Raw genomic sequence first — 25,107 nt, 5'->3', positions numbered from 1 at the left:
TACAACTGTTTTACTGACCGCCAGGTGGCGAGTCGGTAATTATCTCCAGCCACTGAACGAAGTTTAATTGACTTGGGAGAATGTCCGGCCTTCCAAACGTACAGGACCAAGAGGAACATGCACGATTAAGTGTTATGTTTTACCCAGCTATGTTGTGATGGATTGGTTCTGGGGCCACACATATTTACTGTTTTAAGAATACAAAATAAATATTTCAGATTTTCCCACCTCCACTCTCTCAAATCTCACGGTTTCAGTCCATAATGGTCGTAGTTACTTCTAAGTTTCACCTTCACTGATATATCAAAGGCCGTGGTATGTGCTATCCTGTCTGATGAATGGTGCATATAAAAGATCCCTTGCTAGTAATGGAAAAATATAGCGAATTTCCTCTCCAAGACTACATGTCAAAATTACCAAATGTTTGACATCCAATAGCCGATGATTAATGAATTAATGTGCTCTAGTGGTGTCGTTACATAAAACAAACCATTAACTTCTAAGTTTAGTTCTAAGTGGTTACTGTTATTAATGACAAACAAGATATCCATCCATCCATCCATCCATCCATCCATACATCCGTCTGAATGAAAGTTTAACGACACTCCAGCACAAAAACATATCGGCTATTTGGTGTCACACAATGGTAAATGTATAAATGAATTGCTGATCAACATCAACAACACAAACAATTCGCAAATCAATTAAAAAACACATAGTGTAATGAGCTGTGTAAAAGTATAAGTATCACAGTATATTATAATTTCGAATAAAAATCAGCACCGCTCATCCATCTATCCTCGAACAATGAGTATATCCAAGAACTGACTATAAACCGTAATATCTCGAAAATATGTAGAGATGTACGATGTACATACCAATCTTCATATTTTAAAGAATCTAAATAGACTAATAAATACAGAGATATATACACGCACCATCATATAATTAAAATGTCGAGATATCCAACGTTGTTCTGTTTAATGGCCTACACCAATTTACTAGTATATATCAAACAATAATGTAACACAGTTACAACATAAATTGAGTAATCTGTGTTTAAGGTATATAATGACTAGTGGCTATAATGAACCGATAATATTTCAAACGTTTTAAATCGCCACAGTAAATAATTCGAGATATTAGAAACTAGATTTTACTATCTGTTGTAGATGTCAACCACATCACGTTTTATTTGACACTTTTGTCAAACAAACTCTTTAAAATCTTGGTTTAATGGCGTGCCCTGTGATGACACATTTTACGTATACAACACAACATTAAATAGCCACTTCTGTGTCATGTATTCTAGGTTTGTGGCTTTTAATTGAGATTTGCGCACTCTATACAATGTGCGCTAACCGTGACGGAACACAAAGAAGAAGGAAAACACGGGACGATTACCAATAGTCGGAGCCATAGCAGCCGACACTGGAGAGCTGGGTTTTCAATTCATTAATAATGAATTAGATGTATACCAGCAGAGCAGAATTATTGATATTTGTTAGTGGTGAAATTATAGGTTTGCCGTGACCCGCAACACTCGACACATAAGGGTTTTGTTCGCAGTCCTTCCACGGCATTCAGCGTGCATCTATCGCTCTGTGAAAGCAATTCGCCCTCTGGGTCCATTATGAAAAGCGTACTATTTGTAATTTATTTTTTTACATTTACACAACAGCTGGGATTAGTTTTGAAACTACATACATTAAGTAGTATGATTATCGATTTTGTTTCGCAGAGCTTAATATTTTAAAAAGAGAAGTATGGAATATGTTAATTCAATTCACCCCCCCCCCCCCCCCCCCCCCCAAAAAAAAGAAAAAAAAAAAAAAAAAAAAAAAGATACACACCACCATTAAAACCTCAAACCAAGAAGAGATAAAATGTTTAAAAGACAAACAAAGGAGTGAGATAGAGACAGGACTAACAGGACAGACAACACGTGTTAATTGTAGAAGCAATTTAAATGACGATACTAATCTATAAATATTTATTTGAGTTAGAAAAAACAACTCAACTAAATTAAAAATAATATATTCAAATTGAAAAATGGAGGTATAAACCAAACAGAATAGAAAGCTTGAATAGAAATGAAAGTAAACCATTACTGATTTCTTTATTTCTTTTTCTTTAAAATGTTTCTTTATTCTAAAAGTCTGTTATTCAAAATGTTTGTTGTCTAAAAGATTCAGTCGCTGACATTATATTTGAGGAGGGAATATAGTTACATATTATAATTTATGTTACATGTTAAGGTTCCCAGTTAAATTATATAACCCAGAAAGAAATCGCTTTTTGTATTTAGTTATGTTTAGTTGTGTAAGATCCAATATTTGTTTTTTTCGGATGAATTTCTTACTCCTAAATGTGCCGTGACATGTTTATGTTACGCGTTCATGCTATGAAAACTCGGCGAGTTTTAATACCAGACATTGTCTTCCGTATTCCCAAGAGGTACCACTTGAGACAAACACTATCAGTATATATTGAAGAAGAAAAAAAAGCTCGTTAGCCACATGCAAACATGTCCAACAAAGAATAGCTCGCTCTCTCTCTCTCTCTCTCTCTCTCTCTCTCTCTCTCTCTCTCTCTCTCTCTCTCTCTCTCTCTCTCTCTCTCTCTCTCTCTCTCTCTCTCTCTCTCTCTCTCTCTCTCTCCAAGTATTTGTATATCTTGGTCTGTCTCTTTGTTTCGCTCTCTGTCTGTCTGCTCTAAATAGTTTCTATAAAAAAACAATTTGACGCATAGCATTTTTGCATTGATAAATCCATATTTATTATTCTATGCATAAATATGTATATACTCAAAGATCTAAATCTAAGCACTATAACTGAAAATAAATAATAAGAATAATAAACAACCATCCCCAAAGACCCCCGAAAACAAACAAACAAACAAACAAACAAAGGAAAACCCCCAACAACAATAATGAAACAATATAGATTAAAAGGCGCAGCATTAACATCAATAACAAATCTCAAAATAGTATAAAGCTACTTAACTACTAGTTAAATTAATCTGACTAAATATATTATTTAGTAAATATAGTTATATGTTTTCAACAAGTTGTTTAATATTAAATATATTTGTTTTCGCATACACTGATTTTGCTTTGAAAATATACTGTGATACTTAAATTTCGAGTATAGCAGCTTAATAACTTTTACATGACAGTATAACCAAAGGATATAGAACAATGACATGCTAGGATAAGACAATTAATATGGATGATATTTCTAAAATAATAACTTAATGACTAAATAATAAAAATATACTCGACATTTAACCTCTGAGTCTCAAAACAAACACAGCTTCCAATCGAACCTAACCTCTCCACTACACCAGTTTAAAAGACGCTACTACCTGACACGCCCACCAGTCACGTCCATTCACCCGGACTGACAGAAGTCTCTTCTGATTGGTTTAAGGAGCGGCGAAGGCGTGGATTAAAGAATCAATACAGCCCATCTCTAGAAGCTATACTCGCGCGACCACCATCTCGAGTGGCAGTGTGAAATATTGCCTCCTCCATAGTACAGTGTACACAGACATGAGGCCAGTTAATTGGATCTGCACTATTCTCTCTGCTGGATTAGTGCGACAGGCTTAGGACTGACAGGTCGGAGAGGTTTGAACTGAACGGGTAAGTGCAGCTTTTATTATTGAAAACCACCGTGGTTTACCTATCGGTGAAAATTATATTTAACTTAGGAGATAGGAGCTGTAAAAATACTCAGAATTAGCATCTCTGTCTCTGTATCATTGTTTCATTATTTTTCTTTCCATCTCTGTCTCTTTCTCTGCCTCTTCCCCCCCCCTCTCTCTCTCTCTCTCTCTCTCTCTCTCTCAATCGCCCTGTCTCTTTCTCTCCCTCCCTCATCTGTCTCACTCTCTCAACCCCCTCTGTCTCTCCCTCTCCTCTCTCTCCTCTCTCTCTCTCAACATCTCTCGCTCTCTTTCGTCGCTTTCTCTCTCTCATCTCTGTCTCCGGTCTGTCTGTATCTGTCTCTCATTCTCTACCCCTCTCTGTCTCAATCCCCCTCTGTTTCTCCCTCCCTCATCTGTTTCTGTCTGTCTGTCTGTCTGTCTGTCGGTCTCTGTCTCAATCTCCTCTCCTCATCCTCTCGTCACTCTCGCTCTCTCTCTCATCTCTCTCTCTCTCTCTCTCTCTCTCCTCTCTCTCTCTCTGTCTGTCTTTGTTTTGCTGAGACGCCTTGCATCGTCTTGTAAATAAGGTTTTAACGCTATTAATGATTTATCATGTTATACCAAGAAGCACCTTATTTTGACCTAGTAAATATATACAGAAGTTTACAAAAATGGACATATTAAGTCAAACGTCAGTGTTTTTGTATGACAAAAATAAATTAATAAATTCCAAAAATAAATATTATAACATTGAATATTTATAAAGAAGTATAAACACATGTAGCACTTACTTTATTTTGTTATCATTAATATTTGTTTTCAATAAGTTGGCTTTAGGGATGTTAAAAAATTAATAACATGTGAGTAGAGGCAATTTCGTTTATGTACTCACCACCCAGAAAATAACGTTTATTTAAATTATGCATGCATAGAGAAGATGATGTGTTAGACCTACCAGATATTTTTGTTTATTATAATGCCTTCACCATGTTCTCAGGTATGGAACCGCCCCTAGTTACTAGTGTATCTGTATTTCAGACTCAAGTAATGGTGAACAAATTCAACTTTATCATGGGTGGACGAACGAAATGTTTACAGATGTATGACAACATGGTCATCCTACTGGCGTTGATCAGTCTCATCTCCATGGCTACGGGCGCCGAGATGAAACACGTGTACACGATACCCGAGGAGCAACGTCCCGGCACCTTCATCGGTAACGTCCCCCAGGACATTAGCCTCAACAACATCGTCAGCGACGACGATTTCCACAACCTCAGGTACAGCTTTTTGACTCAGGATGACCCGAACATCAAGCTGTTTAGTCTGGATGAGTTATTGGGTATTCTCAGAACATCCAGTGACTCGGCGAAATCTCTCGACAGAGAGAAAATCTGTCGCTTTACGTCTTCGTGTGTGTTCGTTATAGAGGTCGCCATCAAATCAATACTAAATCAGTTCTTCAGGACGGTAGAACTAAAGATTGTCCTAGAAGATGTCAACGACAACAGGCCGACATTTCCAAACAACGAAACGACTTTAGAGGTTTCTGAAAATGTTTCGCTCAACACAACGATTTTAATCACAGGTGCTCGAGACTTAGATTCAAGGAAGTTTTCAATACAGGCCTACAGACTGGAATCGTCCGATGATTCGTTTGGCATAGTGTACAGCACAAAAGTGGACGGGACATCGGAGGTAAATATATTTACAAAAAATGAATTAGATTTTGAAACGAAACAATCGTATGATTTGAAGCTTGTAGCGCTAGACGGAGGAGACCCTCCTTTGGTAGGAGTCATGTTGGTGAAGGTGAAGGTTATTGACGTCAACGACAACAAGCCGAAGTTCTCTCCTCCATCCTACAGCATCACCGTGGACGAGAATGTCAAACTTAACTCGTCGATTCTGACGGTGACGGCTACTGATGCAGATTTTGGCGACAACGGGGAGATCGTTTACGGTCTCAGTCAGCATCAGTCTTCGAAAATTCTGAAACTGTTTTCGGTTGATTCGAAATCGGGTGATCTCCTCGTGGTGGGAGATCTTCAGAAGGAGGAGGAAGAAAAGTACGAGATAATCGTGGAGGCGAGCGACCGCGGGAAGAAGTCGTACACCACGCAGACCATGATCACTGTCAATGTGCTGGACACAGTCAATGATGCGCCGAAGATTCGGGTCAATCTACTCTCCAGCAGAAACTTTTCCCTGGTGTCAGAGAAAGCAAATATCGGGACCGTAGTAGCGCACATAGCGGTGCACGACTCGGACAGGGGACGGAATGGAATCGCTCAGTGTCGGTTATCCACTCACGAGTATTTTGAACTGCAAGGGTTTGATCTGAACGAGTATAAGGTCATTGTCGCGAAACCTCTGGACCACGAGTCCACGGACGTGCATTCGATAAAGGTGACGTGCCAGGATGCTGGGAGCCCGCCTTTCCGTTCTGTCGCCACCTTCGACGTGAGAGTCAGCGACGAGAACGACAACCCGCCGAGATTCAGCCAGGCCGTCTACTTTGTGAGCATCCACGAGAACAACAACATCGGTGACACCATTACGACAATCACCGCCAACGATTTAGATGACGGAGACAATGGAAGGATTGAATATTCGATACTCTCTTACAATGGAAGCCAGTTTCTCATTGAACCCGACACCGGCGAGCTCAAAGCGAACACAATATTTGACTACGAAAGTCAGAGATCCTGGAAGATAACCATCAAGGCTACAGACCAGGGCTCGCCAAAGCTCTCAACAACCGTTCGGGTCGTTGTGAGGATAGTGGACACAAATGACGAGAAACCGAAACTGACCCGCACTCTGTACACATTCGAGATACCCGAAAACGTGAAACCAGGCAAATCTGTGGGCTCCGTGAACGCCTTTGATTTCGAAGCCGGTGATAACGGGAAGGTTGTCATCTCTCTGGCTGAAAAAGACACCGACATATCGCCGTTCTTCCTGTTTGAGAATGGCAGTGTCGTTGTCCAGGGTTCGGTGGACTACGAGATCAAATCTAGTTACAGGTTCAGCGTTGTCGCCACTGACAAGGGTATCCCACCCTTGAGCTCGTCGGCGCTGATTGAGATTTCAATACTGGATGAAAACGACAATGTTCCCGTGATCATGTTCCCCAGCAGTACAGACCACTCGGCGAATGTCACAATTTCTGACAAGCCAGATACAGTGTTTACTCGAGTGATGGCTCACGACATCGACAGCGGCCTTAACGGCAAATTGAAGTACGTGATCAGTTCACGAAACGACAGCCACAGATTCACCATCAACCACAATACCGGGGAGGTCCTGCTGGCTCGGTTTTTAGAGGAGGGTGATCTAGGGATATACAAGCTCATGCTGACCGTGCAGGACCGAGGATTACCTCCACGTGCCTCGCACGCGCGGCTCATCGTGCACGTGCTGCCCGGGAACGGGACCCGCGGCGGCGCTAGTTCAGCCAACGAGCGTAACATCCTCATCACCGTGTCCCTCATCTGTCTGACCGCCGTCATCTCCGCCGTCATCGTCCTCGTCATCATCGTCATGCGGCGTAACGACAGGAAGAGACGCGGTACGCGAGGAGCGCCAGTCTACGTTGCTAGCACGACGGCTGGTTACCTGGAGAAATCCAAACTGGGCGGTCTGGTCGGAGGAGATAAAGATGAGAAGCATCAGAGATCAAACGACGACGGAGATTTTGGATTTGTACTCAATGGAAGGAACAACAATGTGGGACAGAACATCACCAAGGATGCGCAAAACCAGGTAAACAAATTAGACATTTTTAATTTTGTGTTACAGGTAGTATATAGACGGATTACAATTAGCTCATATAACTGTCGAAATGTTCGTCTAACTCTCGAAAGACAGAGTACTCGGACTATGTTATAGGCCTAGGGTACGTCTTGGAATCTATTACATGCATTTTCTCTCTAAGGCGAGCGCTTTACCACTGTTTAAAGTTAAAGTTTGTCTTGTTTAATGACACCACTAGAGCACATTGATTTATTAATCATCGGCTATTGGATGTCAAATATTATGTAAATTTAACATATAGTGTTAGGACAGCCGCTACATTTTTCCATTAGTAGCAAGGGATCTTTTATATGCACCATTCCACAGACAGGATAGCACATACCACGGCCTTTGATATACCATTCATGGTGCTCTACCACTTAAATGCATCCATCCCCTGCAAACATGATGGGACTCTTCTTTCCTTTTCTTTCTTTAATTCGCCCAGACCATACCCATGGCACTTGAGGTAAAATAAACATAGCATATGCTTATGCAATACAATGTGAGCAAGCTTAAACATTTAACATTTTCAAGCTCAAGTGTGCATTTATTTCGTACTTTATTAACTCATTTACGTGCCCATATCCACTTAATGTTCAAGTACGTCTGTCCTGTGTACAGTATCTGGCATCACCATCTGCTCTGCACTGAACATATTTATTTCGTAGTTAAGTCAGTTTTATATAAATATATTCCAGACCCTGTTTCGTAAATATACCATTTTGAATACACCCTCTTAAAGTGAAGTGTAAAAACCTAAATAATGTCAACATTCTTAAGAACTTTTCTATCCCATGAAAAACGACATCCTTCAGCTAATTACTAACATCGATAATTCATCTTTCACTGATGAGAGAAACATCCCCGTCTAACGACGCCTAGGAAAGACCATCCATCACAAATAATGATGCCTCATGTAATACTTTATGGTCGTCTGTACCCTTTGTTACATTTCATAAATTGTACACCTGCACTCCCTAACACAGTTGGGTCTGTCTAAACAAAGTTATTTATCAGAAACCTTAGAGACATATTACTCTCTCTCTCTCTCGTTTTTAATTTCTGGAGTGCAGTTAAGCTTATTTATCTTTTGTATTGTAAAAATAGCGAGGAATGTGTTGAGATTTAGAATTTGCTTTATGCCTAAAACTTGTGTTTCCAGAAAAAACGAAAAACGTTAGGTAGGATAATAAATGTATCACTATAACTAGACCAAGAAAGATAATATTTTTTCTCATAACCTTTGTAGGTTCCAACACTATGTTAAAGATTAATTTATTAAAAATAAATAAATAAATGTATTACTAAAGCCATTCTAAACAGAGACGATGTTTCATTCCCCATTAGACACACCTTGAATTGCCAATCAAATTTTGTGATTTATTCACTGACTTGCACTAAATGCAGCATGCAGTATGTAGGTCAGACAGTCACCCCCTTTAGTACGCGTCTTTCAGGTCACCGTCACAATATAAAATACAATAAAACTTTTAAAGCCCCTCATGTAGCTCCACACTTTAATCAACCTGAACACTATTATGTTTGTCACCTGCTTGAAAAGGTATCCAATCAGGATAAAAAGAAACTCAACATAGCAGAGTCCCTTTGGATTCACAGACTGAACTCAGTTTGGCCACATGGACTAAATGAAAATCATCCCAGTGGCTGTGGGTAGCTCTTGACTCTCCCTTTGTTGTTTTAATCAGTCCCAATCATGACTAATTTACCTGATTAGTTCCCTTTGTTTATTTAGCTTGAGTTGTTTTATATTTTGTTCACTTATAGCCAGTCTGTTTTTAACTTCATTTCATTTGTGTTTTATTCCCCTGAGGAAGTTTAAAGTTTTTAAACGAAACGTTGGGATTTTTAGATAGTTTTAAAGACAATTTTATTATAGATCTTATAAAATCAGGTATAACATTGTTAAAGTTTTAAGTACAGTCAAACATATTTTCGTTGCCATGTATCTTAATGTGATTTTTAAAACCAGGTGACTGTTTAACACAGATCAGTGTATATTGTATTAAATAATTTAGGAAAAAAAGTAATGTGGCTTGATGAGACAACTATAAGAGAGGTGGTCGCCTGAACGAGTTATTCATAACAACTAAAACGATTTACTATACAAAACCATCAAAACATTCATAACTTGCTTTTAAGCCAATAACTCAACCAGTGGCCCATAACTAGTATAGCAATGACCATGACATGTGCTGTATTGTCTGTAAAAGTGCATATAGAAGATCGTTTGCTACTAATAGAAAACTACTAATAGCTCGGGTGTCCTGTAAGACTACATGTCAGCATCATCAAATGTTTGATATCCACCAGCCGATGGTTAATAAACTCACTAGACATGCGAATAATTTGACATGGTCAATTAAACAAAGTTTATATTTAAGTATAGCCCTAATGGGAAATAGGTATGTGTAAAGATCTGCCACTTTATTCCACAATTTATAATAATAATATAATAATAATAATAATAATAATAATGTATGTTATCATTCATGTCTGCCATTAAAATTAGACCATCCTAGAACATTGTCATTTTACCTGAATTGATCTGTGAATGAAATAATACCATTCTCTCATATACTCTCGTAGATATCCATCTACAACGCAGGTAGGTGGTAACAAAAAGCATACACCACTGGTGTGGTTTGCTGTAATAACATTAACTGAAAAATAAGAAACCCCCCAACATGACTAGATTGTTTTACCAGATCGCGTTACTAACAGCTAGCGCTACTTCATATTGACAATATTACTCAATGTTATTTTGACATGGTGCTCTGCGTTCCGTACACACACAACCGAGTTAAGAAACCAGACAAGACGACGTTGACTGACACCCTTGTTTGTTATTCTTGCAAAAGCACGTGCAGCTGAGAACATAAAGTAGTGTATACCCAAATACCTACCTACCTACCTACATATATACCTATTAGCCTGTCTTCGTGCTAACCTGGGCGGGATGTAGCCCAATGGTAAAGCGTTCGCTTGATGCGCGGTCGGTCTAGGATCGATCCCCGTCGGTGTACCCATCGGACTATGTCTCGTTCTAGCCAGTACTCCACAAATGGTGTAACAAAGGCCGTGGTATGTACTATCATGTCTGTGGGATGGTGCATATAAAAGGGCCCTTGCTGTTAATCGAAAAGAATAGCTCATGAAGTGGCGACAGCGGGTTTCCTTTCTCTATATCTATGTGGTCCTTAACCATATGTCTGACGCCATATAACCGTAAATAAAATGTGTTGAGTGTGTCGTTAAATAAAACATTTCCCTTTTTCCTTCATGCTAACTGACGTATTCACCTGTCTACCTATAATGTGTCCATAACAGCCCTTCACACTGTCTTTATATTGAAGTTTTATATCCATTCATTTTCTTACCTTCAGTAGTTAAAATATTTTTCCTGCTGGGTTAATTCATTCATCCTTGCATCCATCCGTCTGTGCTTTCGTTCGCTCATTAATCTGTCCATCTCTCCGTCCCTCCCTATCTCCATCCATTCTATCCATCCCTCCATCTATCCATTCATTCTTCCATTCCATGTATACCTATTTACCTACGTTCTAACGATATCTATTATAACCTCCCAGTCATGTCGTTCCATCACACTAATAAAGTATTAAACCGTCCGGCAGTCTGTCCGCCTGTCCATCCTTTCCTCTCTGCATCTATTCTTCCAATCCATGTATACCTATTTACCTACGTTCTAACGGATATCTATTATAACCTCCCAGTCATGTCGGTCCGTCACAGTGATAAAGTAGTAAACCGGCCGGGGGTCCGTCTCGCTGTTTGCCAGTGTTATGAGATCACCCGTCGAGGCGGACACTGTACTGGGCAGTTAAGGGAATAAATCATGACACGCTTGTCTTAAAACTTAATTAACCTTTTCAGTACATTTACAGGGCCGACACTAGTGAAGGAAGGGGGTGGGGTTTTGGGGTGGGGGGGGGGGGTGTGGGGAAGAGATGTTCGCCAACAGAAAAATACGAAATGTCCCTTTAATTTAGAAGTGTATTTCTGTTTAGATTTAGTATATTGCTGGGCCCTGACATTTTTTCCCCGTCCACCCCAATATGTTAGGCTGGGAACGGACCTGGTTTTTACTTAAAGTGGGTTATAAAATTTCATAACATAAATGAAATCTATTTGACAAATTAAAAAACAGTGAAGTACAAAAACAAAAACTAGTTGATAGAGTTACATAAGTCGTTAGACGTGACATATGTATTCACGTAGAGCATAGATACACATATTAATTCCGTCAGCAAGGACTACTACTACTACAACAACAACTACTACTACGTCTTCTACTGCCGCTATTACTACCGCTACTGCTGCTGCTGCTGCTGCTTCTGTTGCTACTACTGCTGATGCTGATGCTACTTCTACTACTACTACTACTACTATTACTACTACTACTACTACTACTACTACTACTACTACTACTACTACTACTACTACTACTACTACTACATTATGTGTTATTAGTCACTTAATTTTAGTAAACTCTGACTGTGTAAAATTTAAAGTGTCCAAGAACAATGGCAATTTGTATCCCGATCTACATAAAGCAGTGATCACCTAACCCGTTATGTCACTGTCTACTTAAAGAACAGTAATAGTTGACGCGTATGTCACGGCAGAATACATAATTGTTATTATACTCTACTTAAAGATTTAACGGCTTTTCGCCATGACACCTGCTGATTTAGCATGGCACGTCAAAGGTGTGTAGGACTTAGGTTTACCTTTTTATCACTTATTACTCAAATATACTAATAGTAATATTGTGTGTGATAGGTCGAGCAACCGAAAACTCGTTTTTCTGTTTCATCTATGCTACACAGGCATGTGCTTTCGTGTTCGTGAAAATAAATAGATAAATGCCGAGAGAGAGAGAGAGATGAGAGAGAGAGAGAGAGAGAGAGAGAGAGAGAGAGAGAGAGAGAGACCCCTACCACCAACAAACTAAAAAAAAAAAGCTTCGGAAAAAAGAGTAACCTATGCGGTTATATAGTTTCTTTATCTCTTGGTCTAGATCACATGTTGCCACATATATATCTGCAGCTATTATATGCTTAACACCCACTAAATCTCTCAAACTACGTATTCAAAATCATATCTCTGCAAAAAACAATCCAAATGATACCATAACAGGATCGTCACTGCTGAGCAGCTCCCATGAATCAGTAAGTTATTTCGTCTATAGAACTGCCACTCCCAGGCACGGAACTAGGATTTCTTGCAAGAGGGTGGGTGGGGGTATTAGTCGTCTGCATGCAAATACATACATGTAAGTTGTACACAGGGTATTAGTGCACTTTAAAATAAGTGGTAAAACATTTTTTATTGACCTCCTTGGAATCGCACCTGACTGTCGAGGATGATTCTTGTCTAGGAGGACTGTCACTGGGAAAGTAACCCAGGCTCCTGGTTTGACGTGTCCAGGACGTCGTGCTTGAACCTCATCTTAATTGGAGCACAGTAACACTTTTATCCTCCAGGATTATCAAGAAACAAGCCTCGGTAATCTCAGCCTCAACCAACATCCCTGGATAATCGAGACAGCACTCGACACACGCGGTATTCCCAGAATTCTCTGTGACGAGTATCACACTTATTTGATGAACGTCGGAGAGATCAGGTCAAATATTAGCTCGACCTGTCGCTAGCGCGTGATGACGTCAGAGAAGCGATTACACCCCCACTGATTGCGGGGAAATCTCGAGCTTATCGATCCGATCCCGTTGAAAGAAGATGCCAAATCTGTCCTGTTATGAGGATTAGACCGGTTTCAGAAGTTATTATATGGTGTGGGGGAGGGAGCGAGAGGCAATTGAACCAAAAGTATCCTCAACATTTACAAAATATTTTTTGTTATCAACAGCCATGTATGCATAGAAAATAACAAGTTAATAACATAAGATATCGGCTTTTTCCTGTGATGGTAAGAATGGGAAATTTCTCATTCGACCTGTACAGTATAAAACCGATATCCTACGTCATTAACTTGTTATTATTAAAACAAAATTGCAATCCATCAAACATTAGAGGAAAAACAATTATTTTTGCTAATTTACCTTCATTGTAGGTTGGCCTAGACGCCAAAACTAATAATCTGCAGGTATGCGTTTGTGGCTTTGCTTTAATCGGTGATCATAATCGGCTAATAGAAAGAATGGTTGCAGGATAAATATGGATAAAGATACACCAGACCAACTAGTTATAAAATCATGATTATGACGCCCCTGTGTGATCATTTCGTAAAGGGGCCGTAGCTAGCTTTATAGAAAAACCAACACAGACAGGTGTTATGACATAGTATTAATGGTGCTGTTAAAGTGACATTTTCATAACGTTTATTATGGACCATTAATAAAATACTCGTTTCTTTTATTATTTACAAGAACTATATTCTCTTATGAAGAATATGATTGCTATTGTTGAAACATGTTGAATTGGATACGAAACTTGGGACGATTGTTATTAACTTTGATATTAAGTTTGGAAGTATTGAAGAAAAGAAGCCCAACAACCAATGCCAGCATATCGACTTGTCTTACTGATGGACAGCAAGGGGTCTTTCAAATGTACTTTTCAAAAGGCAGAAGGAATATTTGCAAGATGCCAGTACATTACGTTGTGTAGCTCTACTTACCTAACAAACAAAAGTATAGTATCATTGTATTTTATGTGTACAATAAGTATTGCAGAACTGCAAATACCACGACTTTCGGTATAGCAGTCATGGACAACTGCTAATGTCTACAGAGATCCAAATAGAAATGTTCGTCGTAATGGACAACCAAATTTCTTGAAGCTGCAATCTCGAGTAGGCTATATTTTAAAATATTTAAACATTTAGAATACAGATGCAAATACGAATTCTAGTTCAATGTCTATTAAAAGCCTACACCAATCAAGACGGTTATGTCACGTGATTAAATGTTTTTCATTAGGCCTACTTGAAAAATATTTTCTCAAATCAATATTTCCGTGCCGCTTAATTGACGAATGTTCAAGTACTAATCAATCACGCCTTAATTATCTCCCTTGTCAGGACACCGTGCATCCTATTAGTGGTGCGCCGCCACCTGACCTTTCCCTGTGTTCAGTACAGCCCGATTGACGACCAGTCGTCAAAGCTGGTAATCCGATAACACGGTTTAATAATTGTAATGACCTCGACAGATGTCTACACCACCTCGGGCTGTAATATCGGAAATAGTATCGGACTTGTACATTAATCGTCATAACAATTAAATAATAAGGGGGGAAAAAAAGAATATTTGTTTTACGATACGGTAGCACATTTTAAACTACGGCTATTTTGTGTCTATCATGGTGATTTGGACCCTTGATCGAGAGTAAAAGGAAACAAAACTCGTTCTGACCATATGAACTACTCTTACAGAGAAAGCAGCGAGGAATCTTTTATATGCAATTTCCCAAACAAGACAATGAGGTGCATAACACGGCCTTTCGTGTACCAGTGATGGTTGGGACGGGAAAAAAATCCCGATATCATTAAGTGCGATCGAACCTGCGACCCAACGCTCATCAGCCGAGCGTTCTACCACTGAGCTACATCCTGGTACGTCGCAGTGATTGATACCTCGTCGCAAAATTAAAAGAAAATAGCAATAGAGGAAAGAGTCTGTGGTGATCGATCATAGAGCTTGGTGCATGTGCAGACATTTCCTTTCGGTTTCTACGCTAATGCTTATGCATAACTTCTGTACTCTGACTTCTGTGGACTTGATTTGAGTTTGGAGTTTTCCTTCTCCTAGGAGAATTTCCGTATTAGGATTCTGAGCCTCTCCAGCCCAGTTTTGATTTTGGAGTTTGCTTCTCCTAGACAGTTGTCTTTCTAGACTCACGTCCTATGTCTGTCCGGTCTATATTAGTCTAGTCGCTACCCTTTGACCAGTCCAGCTTGGGTGACCCTACCAGGAGCTGATGCTCCAGCTGGCATAACTCTTCGAGTCATTGAGGCATGCAAGCTACCTCACCATTTCAAGGAATGGACCATGAAATAGGAGTCTGCGGTAAATCTGGTATGTGGGTAGTGCAAGACGAGTGGATGAACTCACAGACACAGGAACGAACGAACGGACAGACTGACGGACAAATGTATGAAAAAACGAGAGTGAACTATTAGTCAATGAATGGTGAATAGTTGTCTACCTGGCTGCTTGAATAAACTGTTAGCTAACTGAATAAATCAACGAATGAAAAATCAAATTCATGTAAAAGGATAAGCAATGGATAAACATAAACGTACGAGGGGATTGGTGTAGGGGGGAGGGAGGAGAGAAAACTGAGCTGGCCTGAAACATTTTGACCATGTATTTCAATACTTCTAACCACATTATTAGTTGTAAGCCATGTAAAAATGCGTAGTGATTCGTATACAGCCCTATATAACTGTTTGGCTGTAATAATGTTAAAATTAATAAATGTTGTTATCAAGATTCGAGCATTTTAGTTTAATTCGGGCAAAAATCAGACTGACACCCCTTCCCCCTATAAAATTGGATTCCATACGCTTATATAATTATATAACATAATAACTTAACGAACGAACGAACGAACGAACGAAATACCATATTCTTGCAAAAGGATAAGCAATGGATTTCGACAAAATATAAGGGTCTAAGTTCATTTTAATGTGTGACGTTCCGCGGGTGTTGTGTTGCTCTTAATTTGTTTTCGCCTGTGGCGATATTAATTGTTTTAGAAGGCCGTGTGCAGTTCCAAATTGCACTTATCCAGGTGGGCAACTTGTTACGTAATACTTCTGCGCGACGGTCCTCGATCGGTACGCCTAATACACACCCAGAGCAGGTGTGGAGGCCATGTGGCTAGTAGTTACGTAATATCTCCGGTAGTGCTGTTTATGGCCAGGGGATTGCTCGCGGAATGGCGACAGCCAGACTGACGATCAGAGAGAAATATACCGACTCTGGGAGAGTGGAATATCAGATGATAAGATTCGGTGCCGCGATTTACCCCCAGGCGATATTTCGATTTATAATAAATAGCTAGTGTTTTAGAGATATCGAGGAGAACCATAGGAAGGTATCCCGGGGGAACGTTGTCCGTTTTGACTTTGGTAAATATATTATTTCTGCTCTGTTGTATAACCTTGATGTGATTGATGTGACTTTAAATATTTTAATACTGTATTATACCAATATTCTTTAGACAGTGTCTTCGGTCATCTGACGAAGTAAATCGTTGACTTTTTGTTCTAACATTATACGAGTATTTGGTAATATAAAGCTTAGCCAGTCATCCTAGAAGACCTAGGTAAACTGTAGGTTATTGTCTTTATTGTGATAGGTACCAGTATTAATTCTGTATTACAAGGTTATTGAATGAGTAGTTAGGGTTAATTAAAAATTAACCAGTTAGGAATAGTGTTGTAATTCCTTTATTAATTAAGTTCCCCTAGAAGCGTTTCTCAATTTATCACACGTGCGGGTGTTGTGTCACGGTGAAGTGATTAGCATATTGTGTAAACTAGACACCTAGAGATTAACTAATTAAGTGATCAGTTCTGGGTTGTTATTATTGTTGTTATTAATTAACTACTGCGGCTGTACATTTGTCAGCGTAGGTTAATACAGATTCCAAAGTGTATTGTGTTTTGTTGTGTTTTCTAGTGAACTAAACGTGCTATAATAATATATACTTTATATAAGATCGTATCTCTGATCATACCTAGACGAGCCAAAGCGGTTTTGAACTGCCCGTTACAGAGAGATCTAATAGATATACAGTTAGGAGAGATATTTGGACAATCGTGTTTTATTCAGTTACGGGTATTATAGAATCCCCGTGACATAATGGATGAATGCATATTTGACCCAGCAGAAAGTCGTCTTGTTAAATGAATGTTACATGTCGTTTTTTTAATTGCGCAGTGTAAACACCAAGATCAAAACCCCGTCTGTGAACACATTCACAATGATATCTGTGACAACAATCCCGACTTAAATAGGACAACTCGCTATCTTTAACAATAACAAAACCTATATTTCTCTCTGTGAGCTGTCGAATGACATCGGCGAATCTTCAATAAGAGATTGTTCCAATATTTGTCCCGAAGAAGTCATAACGAGCTGGCACTGTAGCCATTGTCCCGTACACCCCGCGACCCTCAGTCCTCCCGGCTTGCTCTTTCGATTTGTCACAAAGCCAGATAACGAGCGTTTGACAAAAATAGCCAAAGAAGCCGCAAAAACAAGACATAATATTTATTTTTGTATTGCTTTGGAATTTATTACTTGTTCAATTAATATTTGAACATATTTCGCGAAGACCCGCGCCTGTCTGCATACAAACGCGAGGTTTATAGAGCGAGCGCTTCTCACCCTCTCCACCTGTTCGCTTTACACTCACACAAAACACAGAGACTGTTTGTTTTTATTAATGCGCAGCAACACACGCAGATTAAGCCATTATGACGGGATGAAGTTTTATCGTGAAATAAATGTCGAATATCTTTTCTCGACGTATACGTAAAACAGATAATCATAGACAGACAGACAGACAGACATATTTTATTAAAGACTCGCACAATAATAAAATGCAATTTAAAATACAGTATAAAAGTACAAAAGACACTCTTTACAAGAACTATGGAAGACTATCAATAAATAAAAATATAAAAATTAACGTAAAAGATACTTATACATAAACAGTTCCAAAATATTATCATCAAATTTGTATTATAAATAATAATAATAAATTAGATAACAATTAAAGAAAACATAACCACGTTTATATTATGAATATAAGTGTTCGGCGACGTGTTAACATTAAAAATTCAGCATTAAAAACTAGGTTATTACTAAACATTAAAAAAACAAACAATTGTACATTATTTAAGACCTCATATTCTTTGTTAAAAAACGCGCTGAACATGTCAAATTAAAACGTAAGTCAGTGTATATTGCACACTAGAGTCTTTTCGATGACATAACATACAAACAAATACATTTTCTTATTTAAAATATAAATGTCTGTATTTACAAGATGTCCTAATGCTTGTAGTAGCCCAAACCAGATTTTACCTACCAATAATTACGAAAAAAATATATACCACGAATTAAAGTAAAAAAAAACCTGAGTGCTACAAACATTAGTATACGACCGCAAACATATTGGATATACAGACATTTGTATTCTAAAGTTAAAAGAAGAAAATGTATTTAGTATGAAATAGTAGTCGCCAACAAGGCTCTGTTATCACAAACGTCTTACAATGGCTGCAAACTCAGGACAGTCCCTTTAAAGCATGGACTTCCATCTTAAACACATTGATTACTGCACATAGGGCACAACAAGCCTTTTGGTTGGTAAGGAACCAGCTGATTCCTATAAATAAGGGCTAGGGGCAAGTATCAAATCAATGCAACTGCTAAATCAGGGATTTTACTATAAAAATTAATTCCATGCACCCCGAGGTGAATCATTAGTTACGTCGCTAATTCGTATAACCAAGTTACGAGTAGTTAAACTCTGCACCGTACATGCTTTGGTTGTGTAATAATTAATCCACCTAACATACTGTCCTGGATCAAAATACCATATACCTAGCTTATGTATGTTCCAAGAACAGTTTTCGTGAACCTTACGTTAACTGGTTATAACACACGAAAACAGAGGGCCTCATTAGTTGGATAACGTGCGCCCAATCCTTTTGTGTAGATGCATTATATGCAATAAAAGATGTTTTCAATCAAAAACACGAAGATAAATTAAAGATAAAATGAAAACATTCACTTTTATGTAATGTTATTTCCTAGTTGATAAGGGATATAAAACAAGCTTTTGGGTTACTGTCACATTCTTGGAACAATAGCACAGAAAAGAAATGGAATAATTATAGCAACGCCCAATCACGTTAATTAGTTTCTAACATATGGTAATTGCGAAATATGCTCTACCCTGGCACGTTTCCGCATAGAAGATAGTTTATATACCACGACATTTAATATACCAATCATCGTTCATTCGAGACGATCCACCCAACATCCTAAACACGTCTCCAGCGAGCACCTCTATCTCTGAAATACTCCAGTCTGTAATTTAGTTACCTCTTTATCAAGAATAAAATACAACATAAGACCAATCTAATAAAAGTTAGAGATAAATAGTAATGTGAAAAACTCATATCAAATCAACGTTAAACACAGCTCCAGACTTTATACAATCTCTCGGAGATTACCACCTGCCAGCAATTAATCTGTTCCCTGCAATCTAATTAGACTTCTAAACGAAAACAGTAGTACACAGAACTCTCATCTTTCAGGAATAATTCTTTCTTAATTGGCATTTTATCTTTTATGCAGTTCTTGCATTCTGATAAGACCTATCAGATATATACAGCTATTAGATATTTCAGTAGAATTATGATGCGTTTATTAGTCATCGTAATTACGTCATCATTGTTTGTTGCCAAGCAACACCGTGCAAGCACGCTAAATCCGACAAGTGAAAACCTAATAATGCCTAGCTGTATAATAATGAAGTACCGTAATGGTTTTAAGTCTGACATTGACGTTTGTTCATGTTTTTAATGGGTAGATTACTTACTCAACGTTGGAGGAATTCTCTCTTAAGATTCCAGTATGGATTTGAGATAACTGACATAGGCTTTCTCAAAAGAGACATTATGTTCTTAAACAATGTAGTAGTGTTATGCCTCACGTATATCACACTGAGTAACTGTAAAACATTTTCATCAGCGTGTGTAACTTCATCATCGCCTCTTATACTTGTATACATACATTCAGATTTATTCGTCTTTCGTATCCAAGGTTAAAATGATATGTTATCATACAGGAAATCCATTAAAATGTTGTTTTGCTTAACGATACCATCGGCTATTAAATATCAAAAGTTTGATAATTCTGACAGTCTTCAGAGAAAGCTTGCTACATTTCCCCCAGATCTTTTGAATGCACTGTCTCAAAGACAGTACAGCAAATACATTTGATATACCAGTTGTGGACGGTAAAAACCTGCCCTTCACATGGAATAATGCATATAAAGTAATGATTTTAAATTATATTACGTCATAATAATGTTTCTGTGTACTTCTGTGTCATTAACAGGAAGATAAGAAACCTGGTTGTAAATCCGTTAGCAGCAATAGTCAAGAACAGAAGCCAGACCAGTTTTCATCCCTGCAAAATCACCAGACCTTACTTCAGTCGTTCCAGAACAACACAGTGATTGCACAGGTATTAACATAATTCACTGTTCTCAAAATAGAAACATTTATTAATATCTGTTCTTTTAATAACACATGCGTACAATTATCAATATAATTGTGAAGTTTGCAACATCATGTCTAATATATTATTATATACTGTTTTTGTAAGTAACTAATAGCATATGTTTTATTTAAATTGCAACACCACTGCAGTTATAAGATAAATATAACTATAATATTGTTTTTGTGACTAACTAATAGCATACGTTTTATTTAAAACGAAATAATAAAATAGACATTTTGATGACCCTCATCAATTTCAATACTACAACTGTTGTAAACACTAAACAAACAAACAAAACAAAACAGAACTTGAACATTAAAATGAACAATGCTATACATTTGGCAACAAACAGTAGATCTATATATTGAAATTTTAAATATCAAAGAAATCTCTAAAACATTCAAACAGTTCTAAGCTTGACACAAATAGACGTACCATATCGATTACGTTCTGATATTAGCAAACTTAATGATCAGCCTAGTGGACTCAATATAGTTAAAGCCGCTGTGGTTTTCTCGAAAATAATTCCAGTAATGATTATGTTTTTATTTCTCTTAAAGAGGGCGGACCGCTGGCCTGGGTACCCGGATGATGTCGAGAGTAACGGGTCCGCGGACACTGCGACCAGCGACAGCGGACGAGGAGGTAGCGAGGAGGACTCAAGTAAGTACACACATCATATCACGTCTCATCGGTTTATTACCAGACTCAGTGGCGTAGTGCTTAGGTAGCTGTTGCTATGGCCATCAACATGTAAGCTGTAAGCTAGTAGGTATCGTTCTGATTTCGCATCCTAATTTCATTTCATTTTAACTTATTTTAGTGCTTATATCCAATTAAGGTTCAAGCACGCTGTCCTGGGCACACACGTCAACTATCTTGGCTGTCTGTCCAGGACCGTGGGTTAGTTGATAATTGTTAGCGGTTAGTTAGAGAGAAGAGGGTGTAGTGGCCATACATCTACCAGTCGTTAAAACTCGCTCTGGGTGGGATCCGGTATCGGGCTGCGAACCCTGTACCTACCAGTCTTATGTCCGATGGCTTAACCACTACGCCACCGAGGCCGGTTCCGACGGACCTGAACAACGTTCATTCATGCCATGTCTGACTAGGTATACTGCGGGTTTATTTGACATCTTAATACCATCTCCACCCAGAGCGAACTTTAACCATGCATTGCGTAAAAGTAAAACCATCACATTAACTTGTCTCACTGACCACTAACATCCTGTCCTGGACGAAGGAGTCGACGTAAGTCGACACCTGCTCCCATGACAGGCGTGCGCTACAACAGCTTGCTCTGTATGTGCACATTAAGGCCTATGACCTGACCTGACCACCAACAACTAACCATAAATTAACCGTCCTGGGCCCTGTTGTACGAAACGATCTTAACGCTAAGTTAATTTTAAGTGCATAAGGTGTTTACGCGCTATGATCGCTTAGTAAAACGAGACCCTGGATAGACAGCCCATATAGTTTAATGGAAATGATCCTACAAGTCATCACAAATGGGTCAAGCGTCCTAGCATTGAGATACACTCCAACCCGGATTTGCATAAAACACTCATTATACAGTGTTACACAGAACTGTCAACCCAGATTTAAACCAACAGAAACACCTATTTAATACACCCGAGAACAACCACGATTCAAACAACTAAACATGACCCAGACCTTCAAAGTAGCTTGCATCATTTCTTAGTCATCATCAGTGATATATTTCTAATGCGATTGAATCTAGTATGTATAAACCCCACTCCACAATTTCACTCGATTTTCCTGCTTGTATTCAATTAAAGAGCAAGCACATTGTCCTGGGTATCTTAGCTACCTGGGCTGTCTGTTCAGGACGGCGATCAGTGGTTAGTTAGAGAAAAATAAGTTTAATGTTCATACACCTCCTCGTTGAAAAGTTAAATACCCACGATGGGTGGGTGCGAACCCAGAATCTACTTGTCTTAAGACTAGCGGCTTAACCACTACACCACCGATGTCGGTTCGGACGGACCCGAACAACGTTCATTCATGCCATGTTTGACTAGGTATACTGCGGGTTTCTTTGACATCCATTGCGTAACGCACCGGGGCAAGACATTCTTACAGCGAGTGACACAAGAATGACATATCTCGCAGTGCACTTCCCCTGCCTCGCGACGAAACGTTTCTACACAGAACGTCAATACGAAATGTAAGCATCACAAATTTGTCAGGCGCTCTTTCGGTGTCCACGTGGCTTTCTCTAACTAGCAGGATCTATAGCATTAATGTCGGGCCGAATCGAGAACAGTAGACAATCTAAATGTTAACTGACAAGTTTGGAATACTGGAGGTGCCCACAGATGGTTTCTTTATTTGAACATCCCTCCAGAGCAATGGGAGCGCGAATTCGGACTAATATGAATCGGTGGAGACAGGATGGTGGATTGATCGAAAAGGCTGCTGTTAGAATATTTTTTAAAACCCAATCAATGTCCAGTCTGGTAAAGCGACCCAAGTATGCCGAATAGTTAATCAAGAGGTTTATTCCGAGTACGGCAAATGACAAGAAAATATTTGTCGGGTTATAGCCTATTGAAACAACAAGATCCAATGCGTTAAAACGGTGACATCTTTAGACACTCGAATGGATCAAATAAATATTTTACATGTATGTAATGGCTAAAAGCTAGTATCGTTGAAATGATTGTGCAAATATGTAAACTATCTTGATAAACACTCTATGATAATTGAAATCACTGTACTATTGAAGTTTTTAGTTTTTAATGCATAATCAAAGGATGTTTCTTTTTAAATTATTTTTTATAATAATTTCGGAGTTTTGACAAAATATCCCTTGGGCTCTGTTGATATTATCTTTTGTTTGTGAAGTCCTTACAGGGAACATTTTGATTTTAAAATTATTATTAGAGATTGTGCTAATAAATTTTAAAATCCTATTTAACGTTTTAGAAGTGCGTAGCGATCTCAGAAACTTGCTTGTCGAAACGCAACGCAATCCTGAACGAAGTGCTTCCTGCCTTATTATAGTTCCTGTTTAATAATCCCTTAATAGTAATATTAAATTAATGGTCGACAAATATTTTAATTGCAATGCCTCGTTTTGTTTTTCAGACGAGTTCCACGAAACATCACGTGAAAGCAACCAGAGTTCTCTCAGGACGGGATTGAAGGATTCTACTGGAGGAAGCTCTGGAAAAAGAGTCACTTTCAGAGACTCTGCGAAAGAACGACAACATCAACACAGAAACGATGTTCTACAAACATTAGTACCACATCCAACATCACCATATACCAGAGATCAAGTACCACATCCAACATTGCAATACACCAGAGAGACATCAGTACCACATCCAGTATCACCATACACCAGAGACACACCAGTCCCACACCGAGCATCACCATACACCAGATATCAAATACCACATCCAACATTACCATACACCAGAGAACAATTACCAGAACGTCACGGCAAACAGATGCCCAGTGCATACCACACCTCGCCGCCTCCCAGACTTACAGAACAAAATAATACGATGCCTTGTGACGCATCCAAACGAGAAACATTTTCTTGTCCATCATTAAGTTCTTCCTCTGTCAGACATTGCGAGTCACCTAGGGAACAGTTCTCTCCCCAGTTTGAGGGTCAGTACCACGACCCCAGGGATAGGGTAGTCCCCACAGGTTGTTCCCCTTACCCCAAGGATTGGCACAACGACAGCTTGGACAATGACGACGATCGCTCAACTACTACCTCAGGAAGTTATACTGTTGATGTTGATGGACAATGCTTATATTTAGATGACAGTGCATACAGAAATGTAGTGGTTTAATATGGACAAAATGTGTGAAAGTAATAAAACGTATAATTGTGATAAAGATTGTGTTTTTTTGTGTCACAATGTTTAGAGATGCTTTAAAGAGACATTCCTGAGTTTGCTGCTATTTTTAAGATGTTATCGACTAACAGAGACTTTGTAACGATTGTAATGACAAAACCTTTACACTAGACGTATGATGCTGTTGTTGAGTTTTGATTATGGTAATGCTTTTGACGTTCAGGGACCAGTTGTTTAAACGTTAGTAGATTACAGTAATCCAAACCCACAGGGAATACACAGCCAAGACAAGCATATAGACATAACCTACAATGGTTGACTAAATAAATGAATAAACGAACCACTGAATTCACCTAAGTGCACCACTGACTAGAACTGCGCCATACTGCCTTGCAAAAACAACAGCCAATGATGACTTATTTGTATGTGAACACATTTCAAAGGCTGTGGGGCTTGAACCAACCCTTCCTCTTCAACCTCCTTGGGTCTAAATTTAAGTAGAA

At 38.7% G+C, this 25,107-nt stretch overlaps 1 protein-coding gene across 1 annotated transcript; it reads left to right on the top strand.

Annotated features, from left to right (window-relative positions):
* The first annotated feature begins 3,509 nt into the window (after positions 1-3,509).
* Positions 3,510-24,644, top strand: LOC121375977 (protocadherin-1-like). Its single transcript, XM_041503724.1, has 5 exons — positions 3,510-3,646; positions 4,690-7,419; positions 20,601-20,729; positions 21,326-21,428; positions 23,880-24,644. The coding sequence occupies exons 2-5, from the start codon at positions 4,699-4,701 to the stop codon at positions 24,596-24,598; spliced, it is 3,672 nt and encodes a 1,223-aa protein (XP_041359658.1). The 5' UTR covers positions 3,510-3,646; positions 4,690-4,698; the 3' UTR covers positions 24,599-24,644.
* The last annotated feature ends 463 nt before the right edge of the window (positions 24,645-25,107 follow it).

Source organism: Gigantopelta aegis, chromosome 6 (assembly GCF_016097555.1).
Source record: "Gigantopelta aegis isolate Gae_Host chromosome 6, Gae_host_genome, whole genome shotgun sequence".
Classification (NCBI taxonomy): domain Eukaryota; kingdom Metazoa; phylum Mollusca; class Gastropoda; order Neomphalida; family Peltospiridae; genus Gigantopelta; species Gigantopelta aegis.
Note: the sequence above shows the minus strand (reverse complement) of the source record. Positions and strands in the feature narration are given on the sequence as shown.

Bases quoted from the DNA above. Each gene is read 5' to 3' on its own strand.
- LOC121375977 (XM_041503724.1), top strand. From the start codon at position 4,699: ATGGTGAACAAATTCAACTTTATCATGGGTGGACGAACGAAATGTTTA. The intron at 7,420-20,600 runs GTAAACAAATTA...TGTCATTAACAG, and splicing joins CCAAGGATGCGCAAAACCAG to GAAGATAAGAAACCTGGTTG. The intron at 20,730-21,325 runs GTATTAACATAA...TTTCTCTTAAAG, and splicing joins ACAACACAGTGATTGCACAG to AGGGCGGACCGCTGGCCTGG.